The sequence below is a fragment of the Camelus ferus genome, chromosome 12 (assembly GCF_009834535.1).
Source record: "Camelus ferus isolate YT-003-E chromosome 12, BCGSAC_Cfer_1.0, whole genome shotgun sequence".
Lineage (NCBI taxonomy): Eukaryota > Metazoa > Chordata > Mammalia > Artiodactyla > Camelidae > Camelus > Camelus ferus.
The window spans coordinates 17,479,502-17,496,753 of record NC_045707.1 but is presented as its reverse complement, the minus strand read 5'-3'; the positions used below and the strand labels follow the sequence as shown (position 1 = coordinate 17,496,753).

General features: G+C 51.3%; 1 protein-coding gene across 1 annotated transcript; it reads left to right on the top strand.

Annotated features, from left to right (window-relative positions):
• The first annotated feature begins 328 nt into the window (after positions 1-328).
• KRT77 (keratin 77) lies at positions 329-11,874 on the top strand. Its single transcript, XM_032492916.1, is given in 11 exon segments — positions 329-1,054; positions 4,154-4,219; positions 4,221-4,369; positions 5,544-5,604; positions 6,125-6,220; positions 7,175-7,339; positions 8,880-9,005; positions 9,125-9,345; positions 9,746-9,780; positions 10,228-10,382; positions 10,384-11,874. Coding segments are annotated over 11 exon segments (1,848 nt in total). The 5' UTR covers positions 329-430; the 3' UTR covers positions 10,534-11,874.
• Positions 11,875-17,252: the final 5,378 nt, after the last annotated feature.

Below are 17,252 nucleotides of genomic sequence, written 5' to 3'. Positions count from 1 at the left end.
CCAGTCTCCTGGGCGCTCCCCAAAACAAACAACTCAATGGTGGCGTTTCTGAGGAAGCTATCAACCAATGATTTGGGGGAAACCAGGTAGGAGTTTCCAGCAACTTGATCAGGAGAGAATATTGCACTCTGATTTCTAAATGGCGAGAGATGAATGATAAATGATCAAGTTGGGGAAGTTTGTCTACAGTGTGATTTCTGCAACTCAGAGGCGTGAAATTTTAAACAGATGTTGCTGGCAGGCAAACCAAACATAAATACTCTCCTCCCAGGCTTCAGAAAGTGCCCAGCCCAAACGAGTCCTTGTATATATAGGGACTGAGCCAGATCTCTTGCCAAAGGAGTCATAGTTCCTTCTCTCCCTGGTCTCTGCCTCCTTCTATCCAGCTGGGCCCTTTCTCTTGTCTGCTTCTCTGGATGCGCCAGGAACCATGAGCCGCCAGTTTAGTTCCCAGTCAGCGTTTAGCTCAAGGAGCAGGCGGGTTTACAGCGCTGGCTCCTCTGCGGGCTCCGGTGGTGGGAGTCAGGCTGTGGGGTCTGTGTGCCGGGTCGGAGGGAGGTGTGGCGGTGGTGGGTACGGGAGCCCGGCCAGGGGGTTTGGCTCCAGGAGCCTCTTCAATCTGGGTGGCAGCAGAAGCATCTGCTTCAGCCTAGTGGGGAGAAACGCTAGTGGTTTCCGCCAGGGTGGGGGAGCAGGAGGGGGGTTTGGAGGCGGCAGATGCTTTGGGGGTGGCAGCTTTGCGGGTAGCGGCCTTGGAGGTGGTGGCTTTGGGGGTGGTGGTGGCTTTGGCAGTGGTGGCTTTGGGGGTGGTGGCTTTGGCGGTGGTGGCTATGGAGGAGGTGGCTTGGGGGGTGCTGGGTTTGGAGGCAGCAATTTCAGGCTTGGGGGCTTTGGTCCTTCTTGTCCCCCGGGGGGCATCCAAGAGGTGACCATTAACCAAAGCCTCTTACAACCACTTCACCTGGAGGTGGACCCTGAAATTCAGAGGGTTAAGACCCAGGAGCGGGAGCAGATCATGGTTCTCAATAATAAGTTTGCCTCCTTCATTGACAAGGTGAGTGCCCAGCGGCAGGCAGAGTCTCTGGTCTCTGACCAGATGACCTTGTGCCCTGCCGCCTCTCAGCACACTGCGCTGTCTCAGTTTGGTGGTGACAGTCCCTTCCAGATGTCTTGGGACCTTAAGACAGCATTTACTTCACATAGGCCTCAATTGAGCTCATTGAGGGGATTTTTCTCTATTTCTTCCTTTTGGCAGGAAAGCTGATACGAGGTGTGAAAATATCCAACAGAAAAAAATACATACTGTAATAACCTCATTCTCGTCCATCATTTTTCACTTTCCATTCATTCATCCACCCATTCACCCATCCATCCATCTGTCCATCCATTCATCCATCCACCCATTCTCCATCCATCCATCTGTCCATCCATTCATCCATCCACCCATTCACTATCCATCCATCTGTCCATCCACTGCCCACCCATGCAGCCCACAAACATTACCAAGCATCTACTATATGCCCAACACCTCAGGTGCTACAGGGTGACAAGGACACAGGTCCTGCCCTCAACGGGGCCCAGATGGAAAGGGAAGAGGATGATGATCAAGTGTGGAAAGTGTGTTAGTAGGGACAGAAGTCCCTGGGCCATGGTGGCGCAAAGGAGGGTGTGATGGGCTCTGGGCTGACATAGGTCTTGAAGGCAGAGAAAGAGTCAAACAGGTTCTCAGGGGAGAGGAAATTTCCAGGGAGAAGAATCAGGAGGCATGAGAGTTTGACACTTTTAGGGAATTTCAAATGGTTAAAATTCCTGGAGAACATGGTTTAACGGAGGGAAGAGGAGAGGGGTGGGGATGGTGCTACCGAGACAGGGCAGGAGAAGCAGGGCGGGGAAGGCTGGGGGCGAAGGCCAATAGCAGGCTATGCAGGATTCTGAGTCCCTCATTTTAGCTCATCCTGGGCCAACAATGGGCCAGATGGAGCCAAGGAAGCCCTTCTCCCTAGTTCCTTGATTAAATGTCAGGTTAAGTCTGGTTGGGTCCCAATCACCAAGCAGAAGCTGCACTAGAGGAAGAGCTACGGTAAAGATCTGCCTTCAGCATTTCCTTTTGTCCAGGGATGGAAGCATGGTAGCTGTTGGGGGATCTCTAGAAAGTTCCTTATCTCCTGGGATACGGTGGGAGGCACCCCGGTGCACAGAGGGCCCTATATGCTGGGTGACTTTCCCACAGGAGTTCAGTGTCGAGGACAGAACTTGACTGGTGGCCTGACTGCAGAGTAGCCATGGCCAAAGTCCACCACTGGGCTGTGTCCCTGGCCTTTGAGATGTGGGCAAACCCTGGGGACAGGACAGTGCGTAGGCTGGGGGCAGAGGGATAAGAGTGTCGAGGCCCAGAGGTAGCCAAAGTGCTTCTGGCTACTTCCGATCACTGTCACTGTGGATGGGAAATGTGGCTGAACAGCATCACACCTCAGGCACAGGCAGGGACTGGGGGTCCTGACTGGAACAAGGAGGCAACAGGTGAAGGAGACACTACTGGAAGGTCAAGGCTAGGTCAAGGGAGGAGTTGGGAGGAGAGAGGGTTGGGGGTGAGTGAAACGGCCATGGGCTGCAGGCAACGACGTCCTGAGACTCCCATTCGATTGTGCTCCCTGCCATTAACAGGACATCTGCTCTGTTTTATGGCACGAGGCTGAGGGCACAGGCCAGGGTACAGGTGACCAGGGCTTCCTGTCCTTCCTTAAGGGCCTGGCCTGTGATGACCGCGAGGAGAGAGTCCTCATCCAGGAGGGCTCTGGCCTGGCTGGAGGGGACGCAGGTTCTATTGCAGTGACTTCTGACCCTAGTTTCTGATCTGAGCTTCCTCCTTTTACTCTTAATCCTGTGCAGCTTATTCTCAGCACCACACCAGAGCCACCCTTTAAAAACATAACACATCACTCCTCCATTTGAATCCTCTGTTGGCTTCCTGTTTCATTAAGAACAAAAGCCAAGATCCTTTCAGGCCCTGTATGGTCTGATCCTCTAACCCACAGCTGCTGTGAACCCCCTGCTTGCGCTTGTGAAAATCAGGCAACATTGTGGCCACCAGGTGCAACAGTCCTCAAGCTGAAGGGTTTAGTGAGCAGCGTGAAGGCTCTGAGTGCACGCGTGCATGTGTGCGTGTGTGTGCGCGTGCGTGCATGTGTGTGTGTACACACCTGAGCAAAGCATGGAGACATCCATTGTCCTCACCTAAGACGTGGGAGGGAAGGCTCCCTCTGCAGGCAGCCGGCAGAGGTAAAATGAGAGTTGATCATCACGTGAAGGAGAGTCCATGCACTTGGTCTGCGCAGCCAACCAGCTCTCTGGACCCTGTACCTGACATTCACATGCACAGTGCTGGGGGGAGAGGCAGTGAGAATACAGGGTGATGTCCACCCTCCATCGTCCTTGCTAATGAAGGGGAGAGTCACATAGGTATTTCCCAAACATGAGACCACTCCCATGTCTTTACTTTGGGGCACTAGAGTGCATCACACATTAAAAACTTTTTTTTTTTTTTTTACTTTTAAGATTCTGTCTGAGTTATGAAAGCATTGAAATGAGGTGACCTTCTTGAAAAACATACTGGTCAGTGGCAGAGGTGGTGGGGTCTGCAGGGTGAGGACATGCGGGCAAGTTTGCTCAGGAATCAGTTTAATATTTTAAGCCAAATTGTCCCTCCGCTCTTATTTTCTCCTCTCCTCAATCATATGAAGTGCTTCAACCACAAAGAGAAATGAGCCTTGGATGGGTCAGTGTTTCAGATGCTCTGGACCACCATTTCCTGATGTTGGCACGGAGAAACTGAGTGTGGGGAGGGACAGCTGTAAAATGTAAATGGGTGGAGCCAAAGGAAACAGGGCAATCGGTTGACAGGGACTTGCCTTCACTGCCAGAGTCAGCTTAGTGTTAATTTTAGGGAGGTTGACTTTATGGCCATTCATCAACCATCAGAAACCACAGTGGGTTCACGTGTCCTGGTTCCAGAAAGAGAGCCTTCTGACCCCTAGGGGGGCTGTCCTGATTCTCTGAGGTCTGGATATACTGTGAGGCTGCTGATCCTCCTACCTGTGGGGGTGCTTCCCTAACTCACAGCCTGGGAGTGAACCTGGAGGTTTCTTGTTCTCAGGTGCGATTTCTGGAGCAGCAGAATCAGGTCCTACAAACGAAGTGGGAGCTGCTGCAGCAGGTAAACTACGTCCACTAGGACCAACAACCTGGAGCCCATCTTGGAGAGCTATATCAGCAACCTGCGGAGGCAGGTGGATTTTCTCAATACGGAGAAGAAGCGCCAGAATACGGAGATCAGGAACATGCAGGATGCCGTGGAGGACTTCAAGAACAAGTGAGGCTCCCGGAGGAGTAAAGGTGTCAGGAGTAGCGAGGCAGGGGACTGATTCACGGAGCAAGGGGTTCTGCTTACTGTTAACGTGTTGGGGTGGTGGGACCAGGGCCACCAGGTGCAGCCAGGCAGGGTCTGTGCTACACAACCATAGGGACACCATTTTGCTTATGGCAGCCCTGGCGATGGTATGGCCAGTCAGCTCCCAACTGCATCGGGTGGGGAGGGGACGCAGAGTAGCTTCATGGATGTTGGAGCCAGGTAAGCCCAAGTTCCAGTGTGGGCTTTGCACTTCCTGGCTGCCTGCAAGGTCATCTTCCTAAGCTTTTAGTTTTCACATTAGTAAAGGGGGGATAGTAAGCGCCCTCCTTGCTGGATTGCTGTGAGGGGTAGACGGGCAGCACGCATCAGCTTGTTAAGATCAGATTGACCGAGTAGGTCTGGGGCGGGGCCAGAGGGTTTGCCTTTCTAATATGCTCCCAAGTGATGCTGGTGGACTGGGGACCACACGTGGGAAACCACTGGTTTAGACGAAATTATTCTTAATACGTTCTTAGGCTGTGTGTGCATGTACGAAGCACTCAGTAAGCACTAGCTATTATTAATAATAATGGTAAGGGTGACAGGACTTGCCTGAATCTAGGTCAGCTGCTCCTGCACCGTGCAGACAATTGAGCGGCCTCTCCCCACCATGCTGGGGGTGCAAGGTGCTTCTCTTAACATCACCTGGGCCAGTAGAGAGTCAGGTTCATGTGAGTCAACAGGCAGAGATAAAATGCACCCTGAAGGTGATGGGGGTGTAGAATGGCAGGTGAAAATTTTTTCTTGTTAAAAACATTTACTGAAAGTGGTTATTACTTTAGTTCTTAGTTAGAAAAATGATCGAGCTTGACATATTTACAAAGGTCACACATCAAAATAAAAAGGACATTTGTGGGGCATTCTATGTGGCTTTGGGTTTTCCATGTTGTGATGTTGTCCCCTCTGTTGAGCTGGAGAGCCAGGAGGTGGTTCCAGCTGCTTGTCAGGGAGAGCGGCGGGCCCTGGCAGGGAATGTCGAGTCCAGGGCAGTAAAAGTTTGGGGAACTCCGAGCCTCCTGCTATGGGGGAATCTCAAGGTGCTCAGACCAGCCCCTGCAGCCTGTCCGAGGTTCTGACCCCCCCCCCCCCCCGACAGGTACGAGGAAGAAGTCAACCGGAGGACCAACAGCGAGAATGACTTTGTCGTCCTGAAGAAGGTGAGGATAAGGGGAGTCTCAGGGGGGACTGTGGGCTCAGGAGGCTGAGCAGAGGGAGGGCTTCCTGTGGGATGCTGTGTGACCGACGGGTGGACAGGTGGGCTTGGGGCCAGCCTATTGAACATATATCCCAAATGCTGGGGCCCTGGCATTGAAGCAGTAAGCCTGAAAGCGATGCTAATATGAAGCTTTAGGAATCCTTGAGTTTGTCATCTCTCCAGGGTCCTGAATGTGGGATTCAATTAACAGGCAGCCTTTGAGTGTCAGTTATGTGGAGAATTAGGACCTGGGAAGGGACCTGGGGTATTTTGTGTGACTGATGGGGCTGAAGAGCTGGTGAATGCTTCCTTATGACCAGGAAAGCCGGGGTTTACTGGTCTTTTATTTGAGTGAAGTGAGGAAATTTGCAGGCAGGGAAATAAACCCAGAGAGGCTTTGCCTCTTGCATGAGGCCACCCAGACAGCTAGTGGCAGGCAACACTTGGGCAATAAAGTCAGACTGTCTTGGCTTGCTGTTCAGGATGTGGATGCAGCTTATTTGAACAAAGAGGATCTGCAGTCCAAGTTGAATGTTCTGCTTCAGGAGGTCGATTTCCAGAATTGTGTAATTCAATCGGTGAGTGAATATCTCCACTACGTAGAAGAGACGATGAGTTCAGTCCTCCTAAGAAACCCTTCTTTTTTCTACATCTGACAAGGGGTATAGGCTGTAAGAGGGGGAGGGCTGGAAGCAAACATTTCCCACTAGGGGTGTCTCTCCTCAGTCACCTCAACTCAGTGGGCCTGACATCAGCCATCCTTCCAACCCCCGAAGCTCAAGATTCCAGGGTTGGGGTGCTGGAGATGGGAGGCAGGAGAAGGTGAAGCAGTCCCCACTTTGGTCTGGGAAATGAGGTTAACACCCGGGACATAGAGGGGCAACCAGAAATCTTTGTGGGTGCTGGGAAGTCAGCAGGGCTATCAGGGAACTCTGTGGGCGAGGACAGTGTGGATCTTAAAGGCAACAGAGATGAAGACTGTGGAGGTGGGCGATGACACGCTCCTACTCCCCTGGTCCTATTATTGAGGATCTAACTTGGGGTTACCTGCCGTGGGCCAGATGCTGTGCTGGGAGCTTTCCTGGGTCTTGGGTATCCCCAGTCTACAGATGAGAGAACTGAGGCAAGAGACACCCAGCTGGTTAATGGTGGAGCCCAGACTCAAAAGTGAGTCTGAGCGTCTGCCCAAATGGAATCTTTTCTATTGCCTCTGAGAGTTCACGTGGCTTCAAGGAGCAAGCCTGCCTGTCAAGATGGCAGCCAAGACAGATAAGGCAAGGATGGAGGGTCCAGGAGAGGTGTGATGGGCTCTGAGTTCCGGCTCCTTTCTTCTCCCTGGAGGCTAGGTCTGGGTGCCTGTATCTTTAGTGAAGGTGCCTCTTGGTGCACAACAACAATTCAAGGAACTTTCCCCTGAGGCTCCTGTCTGACCCAGGCTTCTGGCTTCCCCAGAGAGCTTTGGGGACAGTGGAGGGAAACTGAAGTCCCAGGAGGTGAGCAGAAGAAGTCAGCCTGTGCTTCGTGCCTTGCAGGAGCCGTCTCACAAGTATACTAATGTAACGAACACCAATGTCATCCTGTCCATGGACAATAACCGCTTCCTGGATCTGGACAGCATCATTGATGCGGTGCGGACGGAGTATGAGCTGATCACACAGAAGAGCAAGGCTGAGGCTGAGGTGCTGTACCAGACCAAGGTGAGCACTGCCATCCCCAGCCCAGACTTGGCACCCCTGAACAAAACGTGCCTCCCAGAACATGTATGGACTTTCTAAAGTAAAATATGTTTGTTATAGAAGATGTCAAGATTGCAGATAAAGATCACTCATATCCCACTACCATTTTAAATATGTCAGCATATTTTCCATCAGTTCTTGGCAGCTAACATTTATTGAAAACTCCCATGTACCCGGCATCGCTAAGTGCTTTACATATATTATTTCATGAACTCCTTACAACAACCCTACGAGGTAAAGATTTGATTATCCCTATTTTAGAGATAATAGAGTCTGAAATCATCTAATTTCCCTCACGTCTTGTGGCTGGGAAGCAGCAGAGGCAGAATTTAATTAAACTTAAGTGTGCCACCTACCAATCCCTGCTCTCAACCACCACAATGTTTTTTAGTTCTGATTTTTTCATAATGACATCCTTAAAAATACAGTTTTGTACTTGTCTCTTTCATTTATTGCTTATGAATGCCTTCCTGTGACATCAAATATTTTATATCATTTTTAACAGCAGCATGGTATTCTGTGGTAAGAATATGCCCCCAATTATCAGATAAACATCTTTGTAGCTAAGTCTTTGGGCACATCCTTGGTAACTTGTTTAACACAAATTGACTTGGACCTTTCTAGAAGGTGAAGACTGAAGTTCAGAGTCAAAGGCTAGTCACTTAAATTCTGAACACCTAGCACTCGGACAGCTTTGTAGATTACCTGTGGCCAACTCCAATCCCCGCTGACCTCTGTCCTGCTGCCCTGTAGGCAGATGTTCTTAGTGGCATGGATTTTGGCATCAGACTGGGGAGGCAGGTGGTCAACAGTGAAAGTTAAATGCAGAGATACCCGTGCGCCAGCCCTCCCCCTTGCTTCCTTCATTACAGTGGTTGAAAGCATGGGTTTGTAGAGGGGCTGTGGGTAGGGTTTCTATTGACGGGGCCACTTAGATGCAGAAATGGAGACAGGAAGATGCGAATAATCGTGGAGCATGCTGAGGACCTGTGAGGAAATGAGGTCCTGATGTTAGGGAAATCATTCTGGAAAAGGGTAGGAAGGAATATGGTGGGGTGGAAAAAGTGAGAGAGCCCCCAGTGAGGGTAAGGCTTAGATGTGAGCAAAGGAGATAAAAGAGCATCAAGAAGCAGGTCTGTCTGTTGGGGATGTGGGTCTGGCCCAGAGACTGATGGGAATGAGGAAGGCTCACACCTTGGTGTTGATGGAGAGGGTGGACTTCCTGATTCTGAATCTCTGTCTCAAAACACAGGTGTGTGTGTGTGTGTGTGTGTGTGTGTGTGTGTGTGTGTGTGTGTGTGTGTATGTTGTCACAGCTCAGATGAGGGAGGTTCCGTATAGGTGTGAGTGTGTATGTGGTTACAGCTCTAGGGAGGCTTACTCTAGGACCTTGCCTGGGGGGAGAGAGACTTGGGCGGGGTCTGGGAAGGCAGACCCACTCCTTCCTGGGGGAGCTTGTGTTGAGCAGCAGGCTGACCATGATGCTGCCCTTGACCCTCAGTACCAGGAGCTCCAGATCTCAGCGGGAAGACATGGAGATGAGCTGAAGACCAGCAAGATGGAGATCTCGGAGCTCAACCTCACCATTCAGAGGCTGCAGTCAGAGATCAGCAATGTCAAGAAGCAGGTGAGATGGGTGTTCAGGGCGGCCGACCAGATGTGCCACCTCCCATAATGCTCTGCTTTTGGAGACTCTTGAAACTCACCACCCTGCATGGTTCTTCTCCATGACCATCTCCCGAGCAGATCGACCAGATGCACATGGCCATTTCGGATGCAGAGGAGAGAGGAGATCGGGCCCTCCAGGACGCGCAGCAGAAGCTGCAGGACATGGAGGCCGCCCTGCAGCAGTCCAAGGAGGAGATGACTCGGCTGCTGCGTGACTACCAGGCGCTGCTGGGAGTCAAGCTGGCCCTGGACGTGGAGATCGCCACCTACCGCAAGCTGCTGGAGGGCGAGGAGTGCAGGTGGGCTTGTTTCTGGGGCCGAGGCTCAGGTTGCAGCTGGAGCAGTGGGACTATTTGGAGAGAAGACAATCCCAGCTTTTCTGGGAAGGTTGGTAGCCCAGGGTGAGCAGAAATGTTCAAGTCAGAGGCAGAGGGTGTGTGAGTTGGCTGGGTCATTGTCATCATTGCCCCGCCTCCAAGCAGAAAGTCTCCGTACCCGAACCGAAGCTGCAGCCAGGTGGTGACCCCCCAATGCTAAAAGACTTCACGAAAATGTTTAAAATCCCCTCTGGTCCCACCGGCTCCCCGACCTTCCTGCCCTGCACACACCTTCCCTGCTCCTGATGTCTCCAGGCTGCTGCCTGTGTTCTGACCTTCAGGCCTTGTGAGTTTGGCTGATGTGTGGGCTTTGGTTTTACAGGATGTCAGGGGAGCTGCAGAGCCACGTCAGTGTCTGTAAGTAGCAGAACCCAGGAGTGGGCTTGGCTGGTGCCGGGAGAGGGAGGGTCCAGGAGGGCTGGCCAGCAGGGACCTGGCAGTGGGCATTTTCGTGTTCAGTCCTACACAATGAAAACCAAAATAAATGAGCGCCACTGCAAAGCCGGGAGAAATTAGTTGCAATAAATTGTTACGATGTTAGTTCTTCTTTGTCTTGATTTCTATGATACCTAATAATCAGCAGTGGCTTAGAACTCTTTAGGGTATAGCAATAATGAAAATGTGCCCTGACACCCCTTTGTAGCATTGAGGAATACTTTTGAAATGGGGATATCTTCACCAATGTATCTTTTGTCAAGTCAGACGCTGCCAGTGATGAAGGATGTAGGGGGCTGCCCCAAGGGTGGGTGCAGGCGGGGTCCCCTGCCCAGTCCTGCTCACCCCAGTCCTACGCTCCCCCAACAGCTGTGCACAGCAGCCAAGTGAGCGTCAGCGGAGGGGGCCGAGGCTCTGGAGGTTACAGCGGCGGTTACAGCGGCGGCGGCGGCGGTGGCGGCGGCTCCCGCGGGGGCGTGGGCGGCTACGGAGGGGGCTCCCGAGGGGGCAGTGGAGGTGGTTACTGGAAGTGGCAGCGGCGGGAGCTACGGAGGGAGCAGCAGAGCCAGCAGCAAAGGCAGCAGCAAGTACCAGGGCAGAAGCGGCGGCGGCTCCTCCCACGTGCAGATCATCCAAACGTCTACCAACACCACCCACAGGCGAATCCTGGAGTAGAGGCCAAGGCTTCTGCGACAGCGGTGCCTCTTGGCTCACAGGCCCCCACAAGGCAGGGCTCTCTCCTGTCCCCTCCCCCATGTCCCTCCTGACCCCTCTCACTTACCTTTTCACCATGGGTCTCAGCAATTTTGCCAGGTGCATAACCCCAAACAGCAGATCTCTCTTTGGAGGGCACTGGCTGGCAGTCAAAACACCGCCTGTACATTCTCAACTCAGACTCCACTCAGCTGGCCCTTCTTCTGTCCCTGGAGATACCCAGGGGCCCAGTTTAGCCATGGAAAAGAAGAGCCTGTAGAGCGTCTGCAAGGTGGATAATGGAGAGTTGATGCCAGGAACACCAGGTTTCTCACTCCCAGGCTCCGTCCCTTTCCTGGACCTGGGCTACTCCGTGAACAATAACCTAGCCCTTAGGAGACCTGCAAAATGAGACCTTTGGGCGAGTGGTTGATGACAAGGCAAGCTAGCTTGGCAAGGGGAACCTCTGAACCAGGGACCGACTCTTGCCTCTTGGTCTGTAGCCTCACACTTTATTATTAATGGAGAGTATGGATATACTGCCCACATCAGACACCTGTAAGTCCTGTCTGGTCTTGATTCTGGGTCTCTGTCTTAAGACATTAATAAGTATTATCCTCTGGGTTTATAGCCCAAGGTGGAGGTATTCAGAGACCAAGAGTCCTTGTCCACGGGGAGGATCATAATTAACGGTGAGTGGAAGAGGTGATGGACAGCAATCCAGCTCTGTTCTGTCCTGCCCCTCCTGACAGCGCCATTCTTTGCAAGTGTGGCCCCTCCTGAACTCTGCTCCATACAAGCCCTTGAGAATTGTCCAACAGGCTGGGTGTGTGCAGCCCAGCACTGCTCTATCCAGGTGCCCAGGTCCTGAGGAGTCTGAGAAGTAGACTTGGGTCCGAACCAGTCTGCAAGCTGCGTGTTATTTGCAAGGTAGCTTAATGCTCTTTCCCAGATGACAAAGTCCCTTCTGCCTCTTGATCTCTGTTATGCTGAGCACTTTCTGAGAATGTGACTCTTTATTTGGGGTCTCACATAAGATGCTTGAGATATGCTCAAGGGGGACAGGAAGGACAGCCAATGAACGGGGGGACCTTGTGGGCCCTAAGAGAGGAAAGGTGGCTTTGCTTCTAAGACCTGAAGTCGCCTCCACTTGCTTGCTGAGTCCCAACACAGTGTGCATGGCATGATTCTCTTGGGGCAGCTCCTGGGCTGAGCCTGGGTCCTCTGGAGAGTGCTGCGACCCATCATTTCCTGGTTGAAGTTTGTACCTTGAAGGGATTGCCATTTCTGTTGTTTCTACAGTAAATTTCCTGTGATCTCAAACTGTTGTTTGGTCAGATGAGTTATTCTTCTTAGCTTTTTGCAGGCCTCTGAAATCATTCACTTTGGGAAAGTAGAGTTTACTATTTTTATTACGACTTTTGAGTGCAGTAAGTAACACTCGATCTTCAAAAACCTGGCGTGCATAATCATACTCATGTGATCCTCAAAGTGGCTGGTCATTCAAAAGTCAGGTACATATTTGTTTCCTAGGCATTTCTTTTGCTCCTACTGTGTGACAGGCAGTGGTCAGGCACTGGGAGTGCGATGGTGAATGAACACATTTCTGAATCTGAAGGCACTCACAACCCAAAAGATATGTCATGGAGGGTAGGGGGAGGAAGTCCGAGTGTGGGCCCCCATGGACCTCCTGGCCTGACGGTGGAAGCAAGGCTATATTGAGGACACAGGCAGACCCACCACACAGGAGCAGCGGGACCTGCAGGAGGTGTTAATGCTAGGGATGGGAAGTCTGGTCCCCACGGGCTCCTGAGGGGGTGGGAAGTGGAACAATGTGAACAGAAGCAGGGCAGGTATGAGCAGGGAGTCAGGGAAGGGCCCTCCAGACAGGGGAACAATTGGCTCAGATAGTCAAAGATAAGAGAGGGTGGGTGTATGTGAGTGACGGGGGGCGCACACAGGAGAAACTGAGCTGAGGAGACAAGAGGCTGAGGCCATTGACTCAGCAAGGCTCATGGACAGGGGTGTCTTTAATTGATGCCCCTGAGGGAGGCATAGACGCAGAAATTCAAGAACGGAGGAAGTGGTCGGGGTTTCGTGAGTACCAGAGCAACAACCTCGCTGAGATCTACTGAAAGTCAGCCCTTGACACAAGAGTTTGTATTAAAAAACAAAACCAAAACAAAAAAAAACCAAAAAAAGAGAATGGAGCAAGTTAAACTGTCCCCTTACCCTGTGTGATATTCCTAAGCCTGTGTAAAGGAGTCACAGAAATGATGTGACCTACTTTCTCATTCCCTGAAAGAATATAGTTGGAATTTGGATATGGGATGAATTCCAACATGACTGCAACTCATTGATAAGACGCTGTGTTCCCACGCACACTCCTACATTCTCTCTGAGAAGTTTCTCCACATCTCGCCCGTCTTGGCAGCAGGCCTGGGGGTAGGGGAACGAGGTGGGAAAGGGAAAGGTGGGCAGAGGAGCTGCCCGAAGGGAAGGAGAGAGGAAGCAGACAGACGTGATTTCTATACTTAAAAGTCAAAGGCCAAGAGCACGAAGACAAGAATGGGAAGGTAGGGATAAACAGCAGTGGGTATAAAAGTGATTTAGAATATTCAGCTGATGGTGACAGCACATGAGCAAATAGTATGCAGTGGCCGCTGGGACTGGCGTGGGGACAGGAGGAGCATGTGTGTACAGCCTGCTTTGGCTCTTCTGTAGTCAGGCCGCTCTGAGGCCATGACTCTATAGGAACTGGGACTATTTAGGGGCCGGGACTTGATGAATCAGAAACCTGATCACCCGAGGAGCTGTGGGAGGCTCTAGAGAAGGAAGTCTTGGGGAGGAGAGGGAGGGAGATGTGATAGCTAACTGCAGAGATTTGAAGAGCTTCGCTAGCAAAGAGGAGTTTGCTGATGATCCAGAAGGACAGGTGGGAACGCAGCAGATTTGGCCCAGAATAAGAAGCATCTTTGCATTGATGCTGATATGGGAGAGGCCACGTAGGGACTTAGCACATTTTAAGCAGAGATTTGCTAACCGCTTGGCAGGAGGTTGAGGGAGGGAGTGAAAGATGGGTGGGGTTGTGTGTACGGCAGCATTTCATGTCTTTGCTGCCCTACGAGTTTATGTGATGGAGCGGGAGAAAAAAAGGAATTTTACTCTCTATTTAATGTTTGGGGAAATTAAAGTCAGATACTAAGGAAGGATCAAGCCACGGAGAGGCCAAGAGCCCTAGCCAGGATTGTAATGTGAACTCAGGTTTTCTGGCACTACCAGACCTATTCCAGGGTGGGGACTTGATTATCCTGGGGCCATGCAGGTGTGTCTGACATTCTTAGGATATCCAGATTGGCTCTGGAAAAAAGATACAAAGGCCAGGCCAACCAGAGGCCATTGGGATTGACCCAGGAAACATGGCCCTGCCTATTCTCTTTAGAAGCCTTGACCATCTTAATCATGGAAGACTGGGGGACAGATGGAGGACAACATGTGCCTGAATCTTTGGCAAGTAGGGGCATGAGAAATGAAGGCCAAGGAGAGAGGAGTTAGTCAAGGAGGATCTTGGGCTCCAATGAGACGTCTCAATGTGATATTCTGGGGCTGAGCACTAAAAGACACCGGAGGAGGTTTTCTGGTGTAAACAGTATTCCTGTTAGAGACAATGAGCGCTCCCATCTGGAGCAAATGTCTCTTAGCTGAACTCACCCCAGTGGGGAAGAGACCCGAGTAATTTCATAGCCTTTGACCAAGTGCAAAGTGCTTGCCCCTGTGTTATCTCAGATGCCCCTCACTGGCTCTGGGAGAGGGCTGGGGAGACACACGTGGTCCCTTCCAGGGACCAGGGGGCACTCCATCCCTGCTTCTGGTCAGTGCTGTTCCCACAAGACAGATACTCGGAGAGCCTACAGCCCCATCCACTAATCAGCAGAGGGGCAGGTAGGAGGGAGCACAGCACTCAGGGCGGCAAGACTCCCAGGGAAAGTTTGCCAAGGGTTCCTCCCTCTGAGAGGCTGTGGTAAGGGCGGGGAGCTCTGGGAATCTAAATTTAATCCCACTGTCTTCTCATTTACATAGATTTTGATCTCGAGATGTGGTGAACAGGAGGAGCAGCCATGGCTCAATAAAATTAACTCTGTCTGACCTTGGACAAGGCATATATTTCTGGGCTGGGAAAGTCTTGGTTCTAAGGACATCTCTCAAGAATGCTGTCTTACCCTCAATTACTGGCCCTTCGGCCCAGGATGTATCGTCAGATTATGAGCCGGGTGCTCTGATGTTTCCTCTTCAAACTGAGCGTTAATGCCCATTCTTTGGTTGGATCTGCTGCCCTGATCAGTCCAGGAAACTGCGCGTCTTCAGGTTGATCAATGCTGTGTCGCAAAACTTGGGATGTTGGGAGGTTCTTGGTTGTGGAGGATCTGTTCTGAACATCCCAGTGCTGAGCCTGAAGGGCTTCTGGGAGCCTCCGATTGCATGCCTAGCCCAGTGTGCTCAGCCCTGGGGATCATCCCCACCCTGCAGAGCAGGCATCCCACTGCCAGAGTAATTCCCAGTCTAGTCTTGCTCCCATCAGCTCAGGTGCACTCAACACTCATTCCTGTATGTGATGGCCCCCTCGCTTCCTATTACAGATTAATGGTCCACTGCTCCCCCTACTCCAGACTCCCTAAGGCTTCCTCCCACAGGGTGTCCTCATTTCAAGAACTTGAAATTCCTTTCCAGGTCTTTTCACTGTTTCCAGTGAAATAGGGGCTTGTTCCAAAGCTTTTCCTGATTGTTGTATCATTTTCTGAGTCCTTCCAAATGCAAAGATGAGAAAGAATCCCTTTTCCTTCTCTCTGTCATCTATTCTACCTCAATCTCCCTGTAAAATAGATATAATCTCTATTTTACAGATGAGAAAACCAGGCTCAGAGACGGGTAAGTGACCTGCTTAGGGTCACACAGCTAGAAATTTGCAGTCTGGAGTGGGACCCAGTCTGGCTGATTCCATGCCTCAAAGTAAGACAACCTCCACCTCTTCTACATGCTCATCTTTGGCTTCCCCCTTTCTGACCTCTGCTCTCCTCCAGCACTGCCAGTGAGGGACTCCGGGGGGCCTCCTTTGCTGTCTGTCTTGGAACAGGCTGCCCCTAGTTCTGCATCTCTTCCTCCTGTATAAGAAGCCTCGGCCCCTCCTCGGCTGGCTGCCAGCTTTTGACATCTCACCCCGCCTCCCCATTGTCTGTGATTCTTCTTTATGCCTTCCAGCCTTCAGCTTTCCCCACTGCTGTGACATTTTCTTCTCCCACGTCCCTGGTGGAGTCCCGCAGGGCTGGGTGGCTTGTCATTGCATGTCGCTCTTCGACACTTTTCTCAGTCCCATCCCTCCAAAAGCTCTCCAAATGTCACCACACCTGCCCTGACCTGTCCCCACAGCCTGCTTGTGGCAGCCTCATCTCAGTGACCGGTTCTGGAGTATGTGTGAGGGTCTTTGGGATTGGAGGTGTTCTGGTACTCTGTTATCCGGCACTGGTGGGGGTACCCCTCAGAGATAGGAAACCATGTGGATGGCTGGGCAAAAAGGGGGCCTGGGAGGGCACCCAAAGACAGAAGACTTAGTCTTGACTTCAGAAGGCTTACAGAGCAATTAGGAGACCAGCAAATACACAAACACACACATACATGAAAATGAGCCAATCAATACATACTTGAATCTGGCAGCAACTGAGCTTAGGAAAAGAAACCAGTGGTGCAGCTGAGTGGTGTTAATCAAGGAACACTCCCTGGAGGAGAGGGCCTGTCCACTGCCTGATGGAGCAAAGGAGATGTAGGCATTTGCCTTCAAGGCCCAATGGACCAAAAGCAGATATTCAGGCCCAAATGCTCAAGAATTGCGATCATAGGTGCCCCAGAGCTTGACTGTGGATGGGAGTTTGAAGATAGTTGCCAAGGCAACTGGAAGGCCTGTTAGACAAGAGTAGAAATGGGCTTGGAAGAGAGAGAGGGACAGAGAAAAAGGGAGGAAGAGGATTTCATGGTGTGGGCAAAGCATGTGAGTGGAAAGGTCAAATGTGAGGCTTGGTGAGAGGGTGATGGGGAAAGCTGCAGGTGATGCAGCTGGCGGAGGCGGGCCAATGACCAGTGGAGGCTCACAGGATGCAGGCAGGCGTCCACTCAGAGTTTGATGAGCTGGGCTTGTCAGTTACCACCTAGGGGAACTTGGGCACATATTTATGAGCCTCAGTTGCCTTTTCTTTAAAATGGGGCTAATAACTACCACCAGGTGCATTTTTTTTGTGATATTTAAATGAATTGTAGCTCCTAGCACATGGTTGGTGCCTGTTGATGGTAGTGTTTCTTTCTGCTTTCATTTTGTCTTTATTTTATAAATGCAGAGAACACAAACAAGCCAGGAATAAGGGAGTGCGGTTAACAACTTTCTCCCATATTTGCTTTTTAACATCAGCGCACACTCACCACAATCCTGGGGCCATCGTAGGATGTGATGAACTTGGTAGTGGGCAGCCTTACAGTTTCCCATCCTATTAGGTGGCCTCAAAAGTGAGTGCTGGAAAGAGGATGGACATTTGATTCAGAAATTGGAGGATTCCCAGGAACTGATTGCATGACTTGGAGAAATGTTTTGACTTCTGTGGATCTGCCTTCTCACTTCTTTTATAGGTGGGTTAGATGATGAGGTCTTGGAGTCTCTG